This window comes from Silurus meridionalis, chromosome 6 (genome assembly GCF_014805685.1).
Source record: "Silurus meridionalis isolate SWU-2019-XX chromosome 6, ASM1480568v1, whole genome shotgun sequence".
Taxonomy (NCBI): Eukaryota; Metazoa; Chordata; class Actinopteri; order Siluriformes; family Siluridae; genus Silurus; species Silurus meridionalis.
The window spans coordinates 19,305,682-19,327,748 of NC_060889.1; the positions used below are offsets into that span (position 1 = coordinate 19,305,682).

Sequence of the window (22,067 nt, forward strand, 5' to 3'; positions counted from 1 at the left end):
TTGTACACTTTTGGATCAGTGGTAAAGCTAAATTTCATGTTTTCTGACATAAAAAATTATTTAGGATGAATTGATTAAAGTAATATATTACTGCATGTCCTGTTATGTTTAATTCCTTGCTTATATGATTAAACTATAATTCAGTTCATAATTGTTATTCATAAAGGCAATCATGAACACAAATTCAGTATATACAGCATTTCTGTATTTATTTTTGCTTTTGCTAATTTACATATATCAGAGCAGGATCACATTTTGAAGAATTCAGAAGAAGAAAATTGCCCAGCACCTTCACAGACATACACGTTGCTAAACACAGAGTAGTCAAACTGAGCTGTAGCATGAGCTGGCAGAGAAAGTTGCGATCAAAAAGAGGGGAAGTGTAGCTCTCCCAAAGAAAACATAAAGAGCCCATGATACAAATGCAGAGAACAATCGTGTGATTTCCCCTAATTTCTTGTGCTCATGGTGCTAGATGAGTTATTACTATACCCATATTGGGGCATTGCTGCTATATTGCAGCACAGTCTGGACATGCTTGTAGACAGCAGAAAAAAAACATCCATAACTGGCAATGATCAGGGTTAAACATTTTACTTTGAGTAATTGTGGAGGATTTCAGAACATATATTTAACTATAAGTGCTTTTAACAAATAAAAAAAATGTGCTTTTCTAAATGGACAATACTTAAAAACATGTCTGCAGGGTGACAAACTAATTGCAACATTAAAATAAAAATGAAATAGCTACATGATGTGGCACTTACATAAAATGCTAACTAAATACTAGCTGGCCAGCAACATTGCATTTGAGATTTGAACTTTATTCCATTCATATAAACGCTTTATACATTTTTCTAGCTCTAGGCTATTTATAATTTGATGGAAGCTAGGACCTTCTCTTTAAAGCAGAAACAAAAGATAAATCATGATAATGACCTCATAATAATAAAAAAATCTAAAGATTTTATTGTTATTTTTAGTCATTTGCAGGCAGTTCAGAGTGTCTGACTCAATTCCCCTTCTGTCATTGCTTCTGACTTTACGGCTTTAAAACATTCCCTCAGGGAAACACTGCTGCGATGCATTGTCATAAAGGCAGGGTCTCATTTTATTCAATATCTTTAACCTGAACTTAAACAAGACAACATGTGAAGGTTTCTTTCATATCTGAAGTAGCATGTGTGCCTTATTCACACTTCATACTCTCTTTGTAAACCAGTGCCATGAGCTATATATGTGTGTAAGTGTGAGAATACTCTGCATGCCACACCAGTATTCTATAAAGCTGTGTCAACACACACTCCGTTACTAATTCAAAAGTCTTTGTGCACACAAGTCTGTTAGCAGCGAGAGTTTAGTTTAATCCATGGGTTTAAACTATCCCTTCTCACAGCACCTCAACAGCAGCTCAGGGATTACTGACCATGATCAATATATTATAATTATATGTAACAATGCAGTGCTCAGGTGTTTATATATATATATATATATATATATATATATATATATATATATATATATATATATATATATATATATATATATATATATATATATATATATGTACACCAAAATAGACTGATAGGTTGAGAAGTAGAAGAAAATAGGACCTGGGGACATATCTCTTATTTTGTCCGACCCATTTACCTGCGGTGCTCATAAATACACGGTCACAATTTCATGATTCTCCAGTAACACGTTGCTAGTACTTCATGGTTTGGTGTTAAATACATGTGCATTTGCTCCTAACACCCAGAAGAAAGGTTATAAATAAAGTGCCTAAAAGGGATATCAAGGAACACCAACCATATAAGAGCAAAAAGGGACAAATATCAGAACAGATGGTATACTGTGTGGTAAGCGAAAAAAGGGCAAACAATGTGGGTACAGAATGCACATGCTTTCATTCTTTTGTGTAAGCTAATAATAAGCCTACTAATATAAAACTACACCTTTATTAAGCCAAAACTATGTAAGAAAATGTATCAAGAGCATGTATCAAGTCAGAAAGGTGCAGGTACATATGTATGCAGACATGCCACATGCTGAGAAAGTAACACTGCGATGGTAACAAATCCAGAATGACATTAATAATAACGAAATTGTTTACCATTATACAAATGTAGCACAACCGCATAAACTAGAGTACAAACTCCAAGGCCAAGGCCAAGTGTGAAAACACCTTTATTTAAACCTAAAACTGCTACCAAGCGTTCCTGTACCAGCCAAGAACATTTAGTAGAAACTGTGTTTAAATAGACATTTTATCACCTCAGATAACAGAGTTCACTGCTACAGGCAAAGTATTAGGACACACATACTGCCGACTATGAATAACTACAAGAAAATTGCCTGTTGTGGGCAAATTCATATGCAAACATCCACATAGAGTATAAACACACACAGTGGGAAAAGGACTAATCCCTCTAATAACTTCCAGAGACCATTGTCTGCACAACAGCCTTCTGAGGAAACAACACTTCATTAACTTCCTGTCATGCCATATAGTACATGCTCTGTGATGTCTGTAAAAACGTTAACTATGGATGAATGAATGGTGCTGGTATGTTGGTGGTTGATATAGAGGAAGACAGAGAAAGATGCAAAAAATAATTAGTTCGAGATTAGTTGGCAAAAGGAGGTGAAGAAAACCCCTGTGCTTCCTAATGAGCAAAGAATATTAATAACCATAAGAAATTGTTTGTGATGTTCTTTTAACGACTAAAGCGCATTTGTTTTTACCATCAGTAAGTAGGCAACTTAACTATGTAATAACTTAATATGTAAATAGATGAGTAAATATGAAAATATGCAGATGATGTTCATCAATTTTGACAACCACTTTTGTATAGGCATGAATTACCACTGTAAATACAGTCAATTGAATATTGCAGATTGTTCTACCATTCACATAAAACTCACATAAAAAAAAAAAATACATGCAAAAACTGTGCACTTTGGAAGTACAAAGTTGGTGGTATTAAAGTCCACACTAATCACCATAGGAACAAACTGCAAGTGGCATTATGCTTTACATAAACAGCAGGGTTATCATGTCTGGTGAACAATAGGAAAAGAGATTAGGATCCAGTCTGGAAGAACATCAGTGGATGGCTGGAAATATTAAGGAGTGAAAGAGGAAATCTTTAAAGTACCAAAGATCTAGAAGAGAAAAAATAAGGGATAATGATATATAAACAACAAGCATTTACTGCCTGTTTCTCCAAACAATAAGACTTATGAAAGGTAGAGATTTGAATAGCTTAGAAGCATATAATGTAATCAAAAGATACAGACTATCAATGAGATGGCTAAGATAAAAATGCAGGTTTGGCAGCAGCATCAAAATCACATTCACACACTCACATATTCAACACATATGTCTCTTTGGGTTATTTATCTATTTATGCAATAATTATGCTGTCACAGGAAAACACACACACACGCTTTTAAACCTGGCTATGATATGATGGTGCAGTCTCTCTCTCTCTCTCTCTCTCTCTCTCTCTCTCTCTCTCTCTCTCTCTCTCTCTCTCTCTCTCTCTCTCTCTCTCTCTCTCTCTCTCTCTCTCTCTCTCTCTCTCTCTCTCTCTCTCTCTCTGCATGTGTGTGTGTGTCATAAGGCCTGTCAGGCTGCCAGAACTCAAAGACTCCATTTAGAAACTCATTTGCATAAAGATTCTATGAAGCTTAATTTGCTCTTCCATTCATTTTACCTCCATAATTAGCCAGCAGGCTTCTCAAAATGAATGTGTGCAGACGTAGCCATATTTATGAGAGGGGTTACAGGTACAGTTTGTTTGAAAGAGTGAGACATTTACATTTACTTTTATATTTACAGCATTTAGCAGACGCCCTTGTCCAAAGCGACGTACAAAAGTGCTTGAGACCATGTGAAAGTAAATATGTGTGTGTGTGTGTGTGTGTGTGTGTGTGTGTGTGTGTGTGTGTGAGAGAGAGAGAGAGAGAGAGAGAGAGCGAGAGAAAGAGAGAGAGAGAGAGAGAGAGAGAGAGAGAGAGAGAGATAACTGCTGGAGCAAGTCTGTGTATTGTCAGTGTTATTACACTATGCTTGTGGATGGCGTCGCTCTGCTGGAATCCAGTGGTGAAATGGAAACCAAACACAAAGTGAAAACCAGAGCAAGAAATAGGCACCGGGCCCATCTGTGTGTGTGCATGTGTGCATGTGCATGTGTGTGTGTGTGTGTGTGTGTGTGTGTGTGTGTGTGTGTGTGTGTGTGTGTGTGTATGTGTGCATGTCAAGATGCTGCATATCCTCAGGTCACTTTCATGCACATGTGATGAGATTCAAGGTTTCATGAGTGAAGCTTAAATCTCAAGCTCACAGTCTCAGTCTTGCATACACAGAATGATCAAGTTACAGTGTATAATTTATTATGCAAAAATTACATGTTTTAAGTAAACCAGCATTACAGTGGCTAGAACTCATCCAACCTTCACCCACATTGCCCAAAAATCTAATACTGCCTGGAGGCTTCTGTTTTTATAACATTCACAGCTCAAATGACTCAACTATAAGTTGGAAAAAAATCCAAAAGAAAAAAAGCTCAAAGATTGCACATTATTACAACTGTTAAAACTGATCCCTGACTTTGTTTCAAAATCAGTGTAGCATGATCTGACAATGGACATTCTATCAGGTTAACAAGACTAACAACAAATGCATGAATAGTTCAGACTTGGCAAAAAGGTAAGAAAAGACTTCAGGGTTCTCAGAAAAAAGGTCCAAAGAGCCGATCCCATATATCTCTCATCCTCTTTCATCTCTCTAGCTCTACGCTTTGACATAAACCACCAGGTCTGCTTCTTGTGGAAGACCTGCACACTCTGCTGCCATGCACTTTCCTCGGTACATAACACTCAGTGGAATTCAGACTATCTCGCAATTTTTTTTTGAAGGTTTGAATGTAATGGCAAAATGTGAATAATAAAAGAGTGCTACCTACCTGCTCTGCTCTTCAAGATGTCTAGCTTTTCCATGACAGTATTCACAGAGTAATTGAGAGAGAAGCAGAGAGTGAGACACAGAGAGGCAGAGAGGGAGAGACTGAAGACCTCACTAGCGCCATGAAACTGCTAGTTGAACATGAAGCAGAAAACCAAAATAGTACATGAGGGAGGGAGGTAAGAAAGGTGTTTAAATTAGAGATCAGGAGTCTGGAGAAGAGAGAGATGATGTTAGGAACACAGAGAGACCAAGAAAATAGTCAGACTACCTAAAGAAAATAGAAACAGCAGAGAGAGAGAGAGAGAGAGAGAGAGAGTGTGTGTGTGTGTGTGTGTGTGTGTGTGTGTGTGTGTGTGTGTGTAGGAGAGAGAGAGAAGTAGAAAAAGAGGTGGGGGTCTGGATTTGTTTCCTTTATTATGGCAGAGTGGAAGGCAGGATACATGAGCTCTGTGTGTTTGGTGCTGCCCCCACCCCAGTCCATTGTGACTGTTTCTCCTCCTAAAATCACTTACACCTTCCTAACCAGTTATCAGTGACACACACACACACACACACACACACACACACACACACACAAGTACACGCCCTCATTTTTTCTAATCTTAAGGGTCTACCAAATAGCCACCAGGACCCACAGCCGATGACCACCTCGAGCTGCAAAACAATACACACTCTGCCACGCGATCACACATCAGCTTCAGAAAGTGAGTAGGCAAATTGCCAGTGTGACTCAGCAGCTTTATCAGATCCTCGTGCAGTGTGAAATAGCACACTGTCACGGTGCTAACACAGCCTGCAGATAAACAGATCAAAGCATAGTGCATCATCGCATGCAGCAAATGAGAAGCCCAATAGCACACACATTCAAACACACACACACACTCATGAGTGAACACACACTGTTGTTAAATTAGCCAAGGTCAAATACACATGCGAAATCAGCAGATTATCAACAGCTGAAACAACCAGGCCAAATATCTGACCGAACAAACGTTCTTTCTTTCAAATCTTTCCACCTGCACACTAGAATTTCATTTGACATTTTATACAATCATATCATTGTCTTTTTTTGTCTCTTGGGTCTCAAACCACCTGCGAAACACACAAAAGTTTTCTCACAAAACTCTAAATCCACCGTGAGGTGTGTCATCTGAAAACATCACGAGTAAAGGTGGGTAGGTTTAGACAATTCTCAGGATATATTCAAGAAAGTCGTGTTACCAAAAAATACCAAAAAAATCAGCAAATATTCCATAAAAATAAGGAAATAAAATAATTAAAATGCAACAAATAACAGCAGTGACAGTAACATAATTATATATAATTAATAGATTTCATTAAAAGCCTTTAAAATACTATAAAGTGAAAGTAACTTGTCTGCAATAGTACAGCAGACAATAAAAGCAGGTTTATAACTAAAGTTTAGACAGATTTCTTGTTTGTTTGTCTGTTTTTTTGTTGTTGTTTTTATCTATGTTAAATGAAGCCTGACAAAAGGTTAACATTAATGTGTTACAGATCTTTGGGGCATAGAAACAAAAGGCTGCTGCACAACTGTTTTTCATTTTCACATATAAAATGTGGATAACTCTAGCTCTAGATGATTTCAGACTAAAATCTGGAATATGGTGCAGGTTCGTCTATCAGACATTTAGAGTTGTAAAAATGGGGCATGCTGTACCAGAGATTTAAAAACTTACAATAAAATATTATACTTCTAATAGAAACAGCCAGTGGAGCGAAGCTGAATCTGGTCGAATTTGCACTTTGTTTCTAAGTTATAATGCTGATGCATTTTGCACACGTTATAGTTGTAGGAATTATACAAGAGTCAAAAGTGAAAGAAAAAAAAAAAGCATGGATTAGTTTCTTGGCATCTTGCAACAGTAGACAGGATCCTAAACATGATATATTCCTTTCATAATAGAATTCAGTTTCAGGAAAGTTAAATCAAAGTCTAAAATTGCACAAAACTGGTCTATATTACAAACTTTTCTCATAGCTTCACTACCAATTACAATTTATTTCATCTCCATTTAGTAAAAAAAAAATATAGAAAACAATGGACAGACAGTTTGGCAGCCTATTAAGCATAGTGGCATCATCTGGTGCTACAGACATATATAACTGTGATCCAAAGACTGTAATCCTACACAGTGGCAATGTACACAAAGAATGCAAGACCCTGTGGCCTTCACAGACAATACCATGTTTTTTCTTGAGACATGAGCGACATACCTCCTTCCAGTTAAATAAATGAAATGGATTATGTTAAATAGTTAAACAGAAAGACCGACCAAATTCTCACACTGCCTGCAGATCATTTTACTACTTTCACAAATGCTATTTCAGTATTATGGGTTGATATATATATATATATAATTGTTAAGTGTCTGAAGCATTGGTCTACAAATAAGCAAGAATGTACTCTGTTCTGAATCCTAGTTTCTATTTATTTGCTTGTTATCAGGTCCTTAATGGGATGCATCATAACATATTCAAATAATAACTAAACGCTTAATAAAAAATAAAAAAAAACATCGCTGAAAATATTTTTGGAAAATGTTGTACACGCAGACATGTCAGTTTTTTCGTTGTTTCTCTTTACATCAAACATTCTGAACATTGTTAGTATTTTACCTAGAATTGTACCTTTGTGTACAAGAAGACTATCTGCATGGATGTCACTGTTTCTAGCTTTTCCAAAAACAGGTTACTGCAAAGATCAAATAAAGGCACCGGAGGTCCAACAGTGGATATTTTAAATTCTTACTAATTTTATATAAAATCGTTATTTTTTTTTTTTACCAATAAAAGCTTTACCATTAGCATTTACTTTTAAACACGGGTTATCCTACTTAGCCACTTTAACAGACTCTTCCTCGATAGTCCGTGCTGTAGATGTTAAAATAGAGACTGTGACATTTGTCTATGCATGATTCGTGTCTATGCATTATTAATCCTTTGTCCTTTACTCAGTAACCAGTATAAACTGTGCTAGGCAATTTTGAATACCTAAAAATGGCAACTGTGCTGTTGAGCCTGATCCACCTCCATTACCAACATGATCAGCTCTACAATGCCCTTGCCATGTGAATAGCTGTGCTTCAGTTAGTCCACAACTTAGTCCAACACATCTACATCTGCTTCGGTGGTGGTTCCACTGATTGACATGGTAAAGGTAGACACATTTTGCATAGCAACAGACCAGGGTTGTAAAAGTATACCTACAAAGTCTTCTTTTATTGTAGTTCTTTTTTTAATTCAATGGCAACCTCTATTTTTCTTGTAAAAAAAAAAAAAGGCTTAACATTGAATCAGCCTAAGCTGAGTAACTGTACACAAACTGTTTGGGAAGTCTGTAATTACAAACAGATGACTCAGGTCTGATTGTGATGCCGCGTATACACAAATACTCACAGGTCAGAATGTGATAAAGTATACACACACACACACACACACACACACACACACATACACACACACACACACACACACACACACACACACACACATACACACACCAGCACTTTCTCTTTTGGATTTATATGTAATGTAACTAAGAACTATTTTACTAAGTGGAGTACTAGGGTCATTTGAGGACCACCCATGAACACACACACACACACACACACACACACACACACACACACGTGCTGACTGACAAACAGTGAACAAGCTTCTAGATTGACTAGTTTTGCCACCTATCTGTCTCCATGACAACTGCTGCCCATCTCTCTCTCTCTCTCTCTCTCTCTCTCTCTCTCTCTCTCTCTCTCTCTTTCTGGTAGAATGATGTCATGGGTTGGAGAAAAACATGAATGAAAAAGCGGCATGCACGTGACAAGAAATATGTGTGCAGAGTAGTCTATTGCTTTATTTCTCATCAAACCCATCACTACCTTGACAACACGCACACTTGCATATACACACGTGCAGAGACATCCACGCAAGCACACACAAATGCACAGACATCCACACAAGCACTCACACATGCACACACTTATTCTCACACACAGACACACACAATACTCTAATCAAGATTGCTGGTATAATTTTTCCACCATGCAAAGGAATCAGCAGAGGATGACATTCAGATTGATCTGATGTGCATGGCCCATCATAGAGACCAAGCTGCACACACAACTGCACATGAGACAATACACAATCTCTGCTAACACAAGCTGCACAGTGACACACTGAGGCAGTACAGCACGATACAGTCTGATCAGACTGATCAGGTACTTCAGCTAGGGTCTAACTGAGGGATTTATGACCAGAAGAGAGAAGAGTGTCACAACAGCAGAATTTAATAGGGGTGTATGTGTGTGTGTGTCAGATGAGCCTATACACAGCTGAACAAGAACAGGCTTATGTAGCCATACGCAACCTGGCACTGACACTAACCTCTGATATCATCTCGCAACGGCTCTCTCTCTCTCTCTCTCTCTCTCTCTCTCACACACACACACACACATAAACACATGCACCCATAGACACATACACAGACACACACTCACACAGGGTTACATAGTCACATGCAACCTGCCACTGATACTAACACTAACCCCTATCAACCCCACACACACACACACACACACACACACACACACACACACACACACACACACACACATAAACACATGCACACCAGTGATAAAACAATAAATGGCATGAAATGGAATTGAACAAAATTGGTTCATTTAAAAATATCCATATATGCATGTATCGACGTCAATGAAAATGTGTTATGGTACCTGTGTGTACTATACTGTACCTGTTGCCCCTTTAGTTTTGTGCCTCCCTTTGGCCCGGCGTTGGGAATTGCCCATGGTCCCGTGTTTCCTGTCCCAAAACATCACCTCATCCCAAGCTCACACCCCGCAAATTGACACAGACTGACAGACAGCGTGTGTGTGTGAGTGTGTGTGTGTGCACGTGTGTGTGAGCGAGAGGTTGCTGCTCTGTGAGTACACGCTTGGAGCAGAGCGATCTGCAATCTGGAGTGTATTTGTTTGTGTGAATGCGAGTGCATGCAAGTGTGTGAGTGTGTGAGAGCAAGAGAGAGAGAGAGAGAGAGAGAGAGAGAGAGAGAGAGAGAGAGAGAGAGAGAGAGAGAGAGAACGAAAGATAGCATGCATTCACATCTCTGATAGATTCTAGCCAGTGAGAGAGCTGTGTGTACACTTCATTGAGAGTCAGGGCTGGCTTGACGTATGGAACAGAGTAAGGAAAAGAGGGTGAGAAAGAGAAAGAGAGAGAGAGAGAGAGAGAGAGAGAGAGAGAGAGAGAGAGAGAGAGAGAGAGAGAGAGAGAGATAGAGATAGAGAGGAAAGAGGTAGAAAGGGAAGGATGGGGAGAAAGGAGAGGTGAGCCGAATACCGAGAAGGGGATAAGGCAGAGTGTGAGAGGGAAAAAAAGGAGGGGGCTGCTTTATCACTACTGAGTGCTTCTCAAGGAGAGGAGGAGCTACTGCAGCTGGAGAGAGCGAGAGAGAGAGAGAGAGAGAGAGAGAGAGAGAGAGAGAGAGAGAGGCAGACGAGAATGGAAGGAAGGGAAGATAGAATTTGAGAGCAAAGAGATGTAGCGGAGGAGAGGTAAAAGGAGCTTAAAAGAAAGGAAGACTGGACATAAACATCAGAGAAGGTGAAGCGGTTGCGCAGAATACTCAGAGTGCTAAGAGAAGAAGCATGGATGAACAGGATAGGATAAAGGTAATGGACAGACAGGGATTGAAAAGGAGGAGAGGAGGAAGGGAGGGGCTGCCACAGAGAGGGGTGATACAAGGCAATGGCACTGATGGTGTTCTGCAAAGACAGACTGCTCTCTCACACACACACACACACACACACACACAAAACCATAAACACTCATCTGACTAGCTGGATATGGTAGGATAAAATTTGTTAGAAAAGTAAAGCAACTTAGACAGTACAAAGAAAATACTGACAAGTAATGATGGAAAATACATGTGGATGGTACCCTGTTATGACACCAGGCTAAGGGTTATAGGCTGCCAGTACACACACACATACATACTGCAGTGGCGAGAGGGCAGGTCCCTCCCTTTACTGCAGCCTGAAGCTTAGCATTCCGAACCACAGCATCACTCTGCATTATCAATTCATCACATATAGCTGTCTGGTAAACATCACATATAACCAACCCCTACTTACACATGCCTACACGCACGCACGCACGAACACGCATTTATTTCGAATATATTTTTTAAAAAGTGACTTGCATGCATCTTTAATGCAATACATTAGTACTACACCGACAATGTATCTAATATGTACTGTATAAACCAATACCATTTTTCCCCCAATACATCATAAAGTTCAGCCAATACACGATAATGATTCACTGACATCCTTTGAGTAGATGAGTGAAGGAGCTGTTTCATGTCTGTCTGTATAAGAAAAATACGTCTAAGCACAGTTTTTTAAACACAGTACTCATTTTCGTCCAGCTTCTCAGGATAATATCGACCCCATATAGCTACTCGGCATCAACTCATTAAAACCTGCGATTAAAAAATGTTTAAGCGCATTACGTTTTTTTTCTTGTCAGGATTTAGAATAGAGTCAATTGATTTACCTATTAATATCGTCCACTTAAGGTCATTCTTTTTCTCACACACACACAGGTTGAAATCAGAGCTGCCCTTTGCAGGTTACACACAGCAGCATCAACTGCAACATGTCTCGTTATCAATCAGCTCAGAGCACACCCCACTGACCACAGTCTCACTGAGAGTCTACATCAATCACTCCCTCCCTCTCTTACTCTTTTACTCTCTCTTTTTCTTGCGCACACACACACACACACGAAATTTATTCTGAAAGGAATACATAGGCAGTAGGGTGGCACAAACCTGAGCTCAGGGTAATTGTGCGGGCTACTAAGCATTATTTTCATTATTCCTTTATTTTTTCAACATTCTAAAATTGAGCTGGGAAATTGATTATCTTCACTGAATTGCCCCTACTTGTGAATGAGTATGAATGTGGCCCATCTTGTAAGTTTCCAGGATTATTAATAGATTAGATTATGGATAATTAGTTCCATTTAATAATAATAATCCCACATTGTATCTGCTATTTGGGATTATTAATTGTAGGTTTTTTAATTAACTGACCCCAAAATACCTGGCCATGAACATGAGATTCCACTTCAGCTGACAGAACGCATATGCTTATAGTAAATACAAAAAAAGGAACATAACCTTAAATGTCTGTCTTAAATATGCACACACTTTCCATGTGTGGCATGGGACTCATTTAGGCTCATAGATAAACCTCAAATGTGCCAGTGTCAGAGTTTCCATAATAAACATGGCAGCAATCAGTCTTCCTTTAAAGACAGCGGAAGGAAGGGGCAGAGGACAAAGCACAGGACAGAGCTGCACCTCTCTACACACCACAGTTCAGGGCCAATGTGAGGTCACATAGAGTGGAGTTATTTCATACACACACATACGCGCACACACACACAGTGGGAGAGCAAGACAAATTGCTTATTCTCTCGTATCCTGTTTAACCTCTACACACACACACACACACACACACACACACACACACACACACACACACACACAATATAGATATATACACCTTTTTTTCATTAATCTACACTCAGTACCCCTTAATGACAAAATTACTGAAGATTCCCAGGAGCACAGTGACCTCCATAATTCTCAGTAGGAAAAAGTGTGGCACAACCAGGACTTTTCCAAAAACTGGTTACCCAGTAAAAGAAGTGACCAAGACCCCCCTGGTGGTCACTCTGACTGAGCTCTGGAGATACTCTGTGGAGATGGGACAAAGTTCCAGAAGGACAACCATCACTGCAGCCCTCCACCGATCTAGGCTTTATGGCAGAGTGGCTATACTGATGCCTCTTTTCCGTGCAAAACACATGGAAGCCTGCATGGATTTCAAGGACTCTCAGACTGTGTGGAACAAGATTTTAAGGTCTGATGAAACCATGATTAAGCTTTCTGTCCTCAATTATAAACGTTATGTCTGGAGAAAATCAGGCACAACTCATCAACTGCCCAAAACCACCCCAAAAGTAAAGCAGGGTGGTGGCAGCATCATGTTGTGGGGGTGTTTTTACGCAGCAGGGACTTGGCAACTGGTCAGGGTTGAGGGAAAGCTGAATAAAGCAAAGCACAGAGATATCCTCAATAAAAGCCTGTTCTACAGCACTCAGGACCTCAGTCTGGCCCTAAGGTTTACCTTCCCACATGACAACAGTGGGAGTGGATTTAAAGTGAACGCCAGAAAAACCACCAATCCAGGTTTGCAAAGCTTGTTGCATCAAACCCAAAAAAGACTGTAATTGCTGCCAATGGTGATTCAACTACTCAAGTACTGAGTAAAGGGTCTGAATACATATGTACATGTGATATTTCAGGGGGTTTTATTTTTAAAACACAGAGACTGGCAGCAATATATGTTCTCTAAATTACATGTTTTACCCGATCTTAAAATATGAAAAAATAACTGTCATTGATCTGCATTATGCAGAAAAATATCATATGCAAACTATTAACATTAGAGCAATGTTTGATGCACAATGCAAAGTGGGATTAAGTAAATTACCCTAATGCACACCAAGTGTAATCATTTGACATCAAATATTAGCAATGGGATTCAAAAAATAATTTATTTCTATTTAACTTATGTAAACTTTGTTTGGTTTGGTATTTAAAAATAAAAAAAAAATGTGTACATTTGATATATTTATGTTTTTTTTTACCTGAATAAAGCAGTCATTTATAGTGGAGGTAGACATCTCTGAGCCCATATGACGTGTGTCTCGGTGTTTCTACAGTAGTGTTGACAGTATGACAGCAAAGGCTAGAAAAATGTGCAGATAATTAATAGCAAAGCGGATATTTAGCTGTTATCTGGAGACAAACAGTGTTATGCTGAGGAACTGCAAGTAAAAGTACAAGTACAATACAAGAGTATATAGACACATTAGCGTTGCATAAGAATGACACACACAAACTTACAAAACTGATCAGTGCCAGCCTTTGTTTAGTTCCAGCAGTAACAGCTGTGTGTTGTGGGTTACACGAGAAACTCAAGAGAGCTATCCTACTCTCTGTCCCTGTTTCCCATACTCACAAACTCAACACCGCATGGTGTGTAGCAGCTGCTCTCACAGCTGCACTCACACTCTTGCTTCCAATCAAGCAATACAGTGTGGGAAAGAAAAGCGAGTATTAAAGATGTGTAAATGTTCTCTCCCTCCCTCTGTTTCACAGAATAATAACCATAATAACAAAACTAAACCCAGGACAGATTTGATAATGTGACCATGAGCTTTCTCATAGAACTTGATCTGTGCACAGAACACAACTTCTTTTTTCTCACCTTCATCAAACTCTCGTGAACTGAAGTAATAGCGTGACTATTCATTTTGTCTGAATAATGAGCTGGATGCTGGAGCAGTGGATGCATTAGAGGCGCAGACCTTATCGTCTAAACACTGCCAAACTCCACACAGTAGCAGATCAATCACAGTTACTGTCAGCCTTTAACCCACTCTGTTAAATAGACTTCTTTTTACAGGATAAGACGTCAAATCAAGGGTGTTTACAGCACACACCACTCAGCCATTTAGCCAGAATCATAATGTATGGTTAGATCTTATACTGCCATAAAGGTGGTATCTGTGACAAGCTACAATTGATAATGAAACATATAGTAAAAGCCAATGATCATGATTTATCTTACTGCTGGTCAATGACAGTTCAGATGACCATCATAAGTATCCTCTACTTATCACACAATACAGAGATTAGGTGAATTTTGTCTATATGTGTGTGTGTGTGTGTGTGTGTGTGTGTGTGTGCAATTTAGACAAGACGGAGAGAAAAAGACATCTGTCCTGTGGATGAGGATTACGGATAATTAGTCTCAGATTAATAATCCCACTCTAGGAAGAACTGCATAGAGCCTAGCAATCACAGTATATATATATATATATATATATATATATATATATATATATATATATATATATATATATATATATATATATATACAGTAAATCTCACAGACGGCTGGATTACACAGCAAAGCAGCTCTAACCCTTCTCCTCCCATCACACTATTTTCTACTTCTGTTATCCCCTTTACTCTGACATTCAATTCATTATTTTTTCTCTTCTCTCTTTCAACATGCAGTCTTATTCTGTCATTCCTAGTCTATGTCTCTCTCTTATTAGTGTTAACCATGCAGTACAGTAAAACCCTATTGTACGAGCAACTAATAGTACAAGCAAATGGAGATACGAGCGACCTTGCAATTGAAATTTTACCCTACTTTGCGAACAAATTTCGAACACACGAGCAAACCCACGCTGCCGGTTCCCCATTTTCAGCCGAGGGTAGCATCAGTCGCTTAATTGATTACGTGTCACTCGATCACTCTCGTTGTTCAGTGCAGCAAAAACTTAACTTTTTTTAGTGTCATTTTCTTTTTACTAGAAAGCTTGAAAAATGTCTGTGAAAAAGAAAGTAAATAGAATTACCATTGAAACCAAGAAGTAAATAGTCGAAAAGTACGAGCGTGGTGCGCGTCTCACACTCACAATCAACCACTACCACATGAATAAGTGTTAAATTATGTTTACATTACAGTAATTTGCGGTGTATTTGTTTGTTAAAATAGGCTACAAATACTTTTTAAGTGCAGAAATAAGTGATCAAATAAGGTCTCGGAACGGATTAAATTGCTTTTACATCCATTCTTATGAGGAAAATTTGCTCGAACGTACGAGCTAATGGACCTACGAGCAATTTTTAAGAACGAATTATTCTCGTACAACGGGGTTTTACTGTAGAGGATTAGGGGATTGATATTTCTAGCAAAAACATGTGCCTTATTGGAATTAAAAGATAGAAGAATCTGAGAAGTTCTCAGATGATGTGATGATTTTGCAAGATGAAAAAAAAAAGAGACCAGTATAAAAACCAGCTAAATGGTAAAGCTGATTCCTTAACCATTTCACTGACTGATAGATCAATTATCATGTTTAAGTATAGGTCAGTGAACCCTGACCCAAAGCTGTATGCTGCACACAAAAGTGTGAAGAAAGGAATGACAAATTGACACCAGCTGCTCTGCAAAAGGCAAGTTTTCTCATGAAATTAAGAATCCACACATTCCTCTGAGATCACTTTATCTGGACCCTTCTCCAAGGGATTTTTTTTTTCGTTTGTGGTTTACAATAGTTGAGGTGATCGGTATGTAGAAGACAGCAGTCCAGTAGTGTTATATAAGAACGACTATGGATTTTTTTTTCTCCTCTTTTTCTTACACACACACAGACACACACACACACATACACACACACACACACACACACACACACACACACACACACACACACGCACAAGGAGTATTATATAAACTATGTGAGCAATGACAGACTCTGACTTATCCTCAAATGTATTTGGTCTCCCATCTCTTTATTTTGGTCTCACTCCTTCTCATACAAACACACATACATACACACATTTTAGTAAACACACAAAATGTCTTATTTACCCGTCCCAACACTTCTGATTGCCTGATGTTCCTGAAGAAACTTTCGGTAACATCAGAGGTGTAAATATTCATTTACACTTTGGTGCTTGCTTCAACTATATCTGTAGGATAGAGACGGTCTTTGAAGGTCTTTAAAAACAATTACATTGTTAAGCTGAAAACTGCTTTAAAACTTTCATTTAGGGTAATATATCCGTTAAACTTTTGTAAGACCGCATAATGAAATGTGAAGATGCCGGTGTGTGTGATTGTGTCCTGGAATATGCTGCCTAAGCTCTGTAATACTGTTTCTCGTGTATAATTAAATCTTGAAACTGGACCCCGAGTCAGGTCATTAGTTCAGTACCACACAGAAACAGACATTTCCCTGGCACTTTCAATCAAATATTCACCTAGCTAAGCACACCTCAAACCGGTGTGTAAGGTAGAAGAAAGTTCTGGGGTGTGTTTGCATGTTCAAGCAGTTAAATGTCATAAATATTTGAAGGGGAACATATATTTTGGATGAGCTTTACTCACAATGTGACCTTGATGAGCCACAGACTTGAACATTCTGTCAATAACACTCTGAGCCATATGCCGATAAAAGCTAGTATGATTTAAATGTAGTCTGCCAATTCAATTTTTTTTAAAGAAAATTCATCCAATTATTTGTTATTCGATAACTTTTTTATCAAATAAACTTGCAACCTTTAGTTTTCGCAGGATTGGAATACATTTAGACATCAGAGTTTTAGACTGACAGTATTCTTAGTCTACTTCTGTCTACATTTACATTAATGGCATTTGGAAGACACCCTTATTCTGAATAACTTACATGCTTTGAAGTCTCTTTTAATAAATTGATTCAAATACTTTTTTTAATAAATTGGCAGGCAAAACTGGTCAGTATTTACACATGTAATATGAATCTCAGTAACAAGACATCTAAAAAGTATCAAATAAAATTAAATCAATCTCCTTTAAATGTAGTTTATGCAACCATTTTGTCCTAAAGACATATTAATCAATGATAAGAGGGTTGACTCTCGATCGAAAAAAAATATATAGCCACCCAGGGGTCAAATAATGTAATGTGTGCAGTGTAAAACCATAAATAGGTTTTAATGGTACTATACATAATCTAGGCCTAGACTGCAAAAAAAAGAACCTTGATATTACCATTTGGTTTTATTCTTAGATATACACATTTGTAACCATTTCTTTCTGATAAGGTATATGTGTGTGATAACCCAGTCAGACTTACGAAAGCTTTTTATTAACCAAACAGATAGTGATCCTTTTTTCCTGAGAGAAAATATACAGACAGAACAAACTGAAATGCAAATGAAAATACTCTGCAGGTGCACAATAAGAGTGGAAGCCAAATTCACCAGGATGTACCACAAATCTATGGGTTTGATGATATATATAGTAATACACTCACTCAGGGAAATATAAAAAATACAATTCAATGGATGATTTTATGTAAGAACCTTTTTTTTCTAGGTGTTTACACACTGTAAAATTAAGTGAAATTAACATGGCAGAGCTGTCAATAATTTTCCTGTTATACAAACCTATCATTTATGAGCTATCTGATTCAGAAACTAAAAGCAAACTCATTCAATTGTCTGTCTTTAATATCACTGTATAATCAGGTAACTGCAGATCTGAGGCTTAAAAAATTAAATAACAGCTACGAAAACATTCCTTCAGAGACCCGATTCTAGATATTGACACTCACCTGTGGCTAGAAGCAGAATCCACTTGGCATTAAGAGAGGGAGGAGAGAGGAGAAAACTCAAGTTGTGTCCTGTTCCTTATATGAAATGGTGGGTGAGGGGTGCAGACAGGGGAAATGAATTCGGGGGGCTTAGAGGAAAAAGAAGGAGGGGAATTGTAGGCCAGAAGGAGGACAGAACAAAAAAAAGTGAGGGAAGGAGAAGAAGAAAGCTTGCATTCGGTTTTCCTCTGACAGAATTAAAATTAAATCCCTTAAAAGTTAAAGCCCCATAGAAGTGGGTTTGTTAGAAAGCCACCAGCTCAGTGGTTATCCCTCCTCTTCCCATTTCTTCCTCTTTCTTATTACAATCACTGGATCCTTTTTTAGCCATTTGCTGATGATAAAGAGAGAGCAGTGTGTATGTTTGTGTGTGGGGGCAAGGGGTTCAGTGAATTCTCCTACATTCACAAAGAAGATGTTACTGAATTGCTGAAAGCAGAGAGATCTCATTACGAATACAAAAAACTTACAGACACTCGAGGAATTCCATTCCAAGCTTTACATTCTTCCTCTACTGAAAGTAAAATATACTTCTGCCATCTAAAGTTAAAACTGATTTGAACTTTCATCACTATAACACACGAGGGCACTACTTTGTTGTTTTAAGACTTGAATAATATTATTTCACCGTGCTCATGGTTAAAAAAGCAACCACAAATCCATGCTGTGGAAGAAAAGAAAAACGGGATACATTAAAGCAGAAACAGATGAGCGATTGAACAAATAGAGGGGTAGAAAAATTATTTATATATAAACCGGACCATCCTACAATAGCTAAAGAAGAAAATGAGACGAGCCAATCAGAAGAAGCTGCCACAGAAAAGTAGATTTTAGTTATCAAGTAAAGCTCAATGTTGTGATCCTCATTCACCCCTCCTCCACACACATATAGATAGATAGATAGATAGATAGATAGATAGATAGATAGATAGATAGATAGATAGATAGATAGATAGATAGATAGATAGATAGATAGAAAAGAAAAGAAAAAAAAAAGTTGGAACCAATTTAGGTTCTAAGAGTCTGATAAAGAATACTTCAATAGAGAAAAAGAAACATCCTGGGAAAATTGAGCTTAGTAGAAAAGCAATATGTGGACATGGAAAACAAAGTGTGCTTCAGATTGAGCTGGGTTCTAACAGATACATGAGAGATGTCATGGGTGGGAGAATGGAACTCAAGTCTGTGGGCAGAGAGTGAGTCAGGACCATGTAATGGTGCTCAATTCTCCACCGAAAATACACCTGGCTCTGTACTCAGAAACAGAAAGTCTCAACAGGCAGTAAAAAAAGGGTAATGTGAGAAAGGGTTAGATGAGGAGAGGGGGTTGAATAAACCGCTGAAAGCCCGCCCTCTATTCGGCCATTTGAGAGGATTAACATTAGGGAGGATATTCCCACCAAATCTGCTTTCTCTGTCTTTTGTTCCATCTCGTCCTCTTGCTTTGAAGAAGTAGGCAGTGATTTTGGAGGAAGTTGGCTAATGCTGCTTTTCTGTCATATGGGAATAACCGTAATTACCACAGTTTATATCAACATCTGAGTTTTTTTAGTTATTTATATGTACAAACGTAATTGAGGAAACGAGAACAAACCAGGCAGCCAAGAAAATCAAATACTTAAAATCATAATGAATTACCACGGATGCATATTATTGCAAGATCATTTCAAATAAAGCAACATGTTTTAACATAGCCCTTTCCTTTGGCATGTTTTTGCCAAAACTGCAGCCTTTAAACATAAAGGCTACATTTGACTCATAACTGCTCATTTTTGACCAGGAAAAGCAAAATAAATTGCCCTATTTAACTCCAAATTCATAGTCAGGATGGACTATTCAAGCTTAATACTTTAAATCAACATGGCTGCACAGATCATCAGCATTTAATAAAAGTAGCACTACTTACCTTATAAATCAACATACAGACACTTGATAAATCCATAACACTGACTATGCAGTTTGAGAAGAAAATAAACAACACTCATCACAGGTAGCTGGCTAGATTCCTGGTAATAAATGACAAATGTTGATGCATCTGAATATAACAATTCTGAGCTCTTACGTTCTACTTTTCAGACCAGTTAAACACAGCATTATGTACTTTTAAAAGAACACCTAGTGTAGTGTAGTTTGGTTGGTCTGATTGGTTGGACTTTGTTGGGTTACATTATTTATTTTTTCTCTTGCTTTCAGAGCCTGGGGCACAATCGAGCCTAGATTTTTTTTTTATTCGTAATAATACAATAAGATATGCATGAAGCAATTAAGTGAAGGCCCTGTGCAGTTTAAACAGCAGGATTGTAATAATGAGGTCACCTGGGACTCATGGGTCACCAGTGCAAGGCTAGTCTGTGTTTTTTACAGATTTTTAAACAACATAAATTCAGTGGTGGGTGGTCAGGGTCAGCAAAGTCTTCTCTGCTGGCCTAAACATCAGAAGCACTGACCTACATTTACAACATAAATTCTAATATTTGATGAAATTGTATTAATTTATTCCCAACAGTTTATTCTCTTAATTTCGTAGCGTTTCTCTTGGCTGCACTGCTTCCAGTACATGTATGTGGATGTTAGATTTTCTGTCCAATCAGATTTCAGCCTCTATGTGCTGCCATGTCAATCTATTCTGCCCATGGCCTTTAAAGTCTGTACTGCTGGCCTTTTTACTATAGTCTCCTTGAGAAATAGCTCTGTTTCTCTAACCAATCAGATTTCAAATTCACCTAACAGGGCAGCTAGCTGGCCCAGAATAGCATCAGCACTTTTTCCATTCTCTGATTGGTTGGCCAGAGGGAAACTGTTAGAGCCAAACAGTTTGGAGCTTGCTTTATTAAAATGGTATTCACCCATATGTAAAATGACTCTCTCTCTGTAATGCCACGCATTTTTGTATAGTATTGATGGTTTCTATATTTGCGATGTGATAGTGGTGGTATTAAGAGGTGGATTAAGTCGGGTAAGTCCCCACTGAAGGCCCAGGTAGCGAATGCACGGCCCGCCACTGCATAAATTAGTCAAGTCAAGTCAAGTCAAGAGGCTTTTATTGTCATTTCTACTATACACAGTGGTACACAGTACACAGTAACAATGAGACAACGTTCCTCTGGAACCCTGGTGCTACACTAAACAACAACATAGAGCTACAGCACAACACAAGCTACATAAAGTGCATCGAGTGCAACCTAGTGCAAACAGTGCAGACAAAAAACAGTACAGACAGACATTGCAGACAGACAACACAAGACAAGACACAAAACCCAATATAGCGCTGACCAGTAAACCCACTGTATACTCTGAATATACTGTACTGTGCGAGGAGAACTGTAAAAACTATACTCGGGAGTGAATATAAACAGAACAATGTAGTGCAAAAAACAGCAGCAGTCAAGAGGTGCAAAAGACAGCATGTAAACAGTGTAGTATAAATTAAACTGTAAACCCATGTAAAAGCTGTTTTAGAAACTTTGAGGTGACCAGGCATGTTGTTCTATGCACTCCATCACACTTTTTTGGACATAGTTTATTATGCTTTTGGCTAAAAATATGAGCTTTTAGAGGACAGAGGACCTGTTTTTCCCACTCCTTTTTATGCTGATTTGTTCACAGTCATGATTATATATTATGCTATGTATGATATATTGTTATAGAGTGAATAACTGAAAAATCAAATGGAACATTAAAGGGTCAAACATTGTGTATTCAAAGTGCTTAACAAAGACTACTGCAAAGGATTTGCTTTTTTACAAAAGAAAAAAAAAGG

The 22,067-nt window shown here is 38.2% G+C and overlaps 1 protein-coding gene across 5 annotated transcripts in view; it reads right to left on the reverse strand.

Moving 5' to 3' along the window:
* Nucleotides 1–22,067, reverse strand: part of nhsl2 (NHS-like 2) — a 72,761-nt gene that overhangs the window by 28,365 nt on the left and 22,329 nt on the right. The window contains exon 1 of one of the 5 annotated variants that reach the window (XM_046851755.1): nucleotides 9,750–10,000. The exons of 3 other annotated variants lie outside the window; for them this stretch is intronic. In XM_046851755.1, coding sequence (XP_046707711.1) covers nucleotides 9,750–9,831 — 82 coding nt within the window. In that variant the 5' untranslated portion in view covers nucleotides 9,832–10,000. Of the gene's footprint in view, nucleotides 1–4,970; nucleotides 5,294–9,749; nucleotides 10,001–22,067 lie in introns of those variants that run through there. One more of the 5 variants, XM_046851756.1, reaches the window with a different exon arrangement.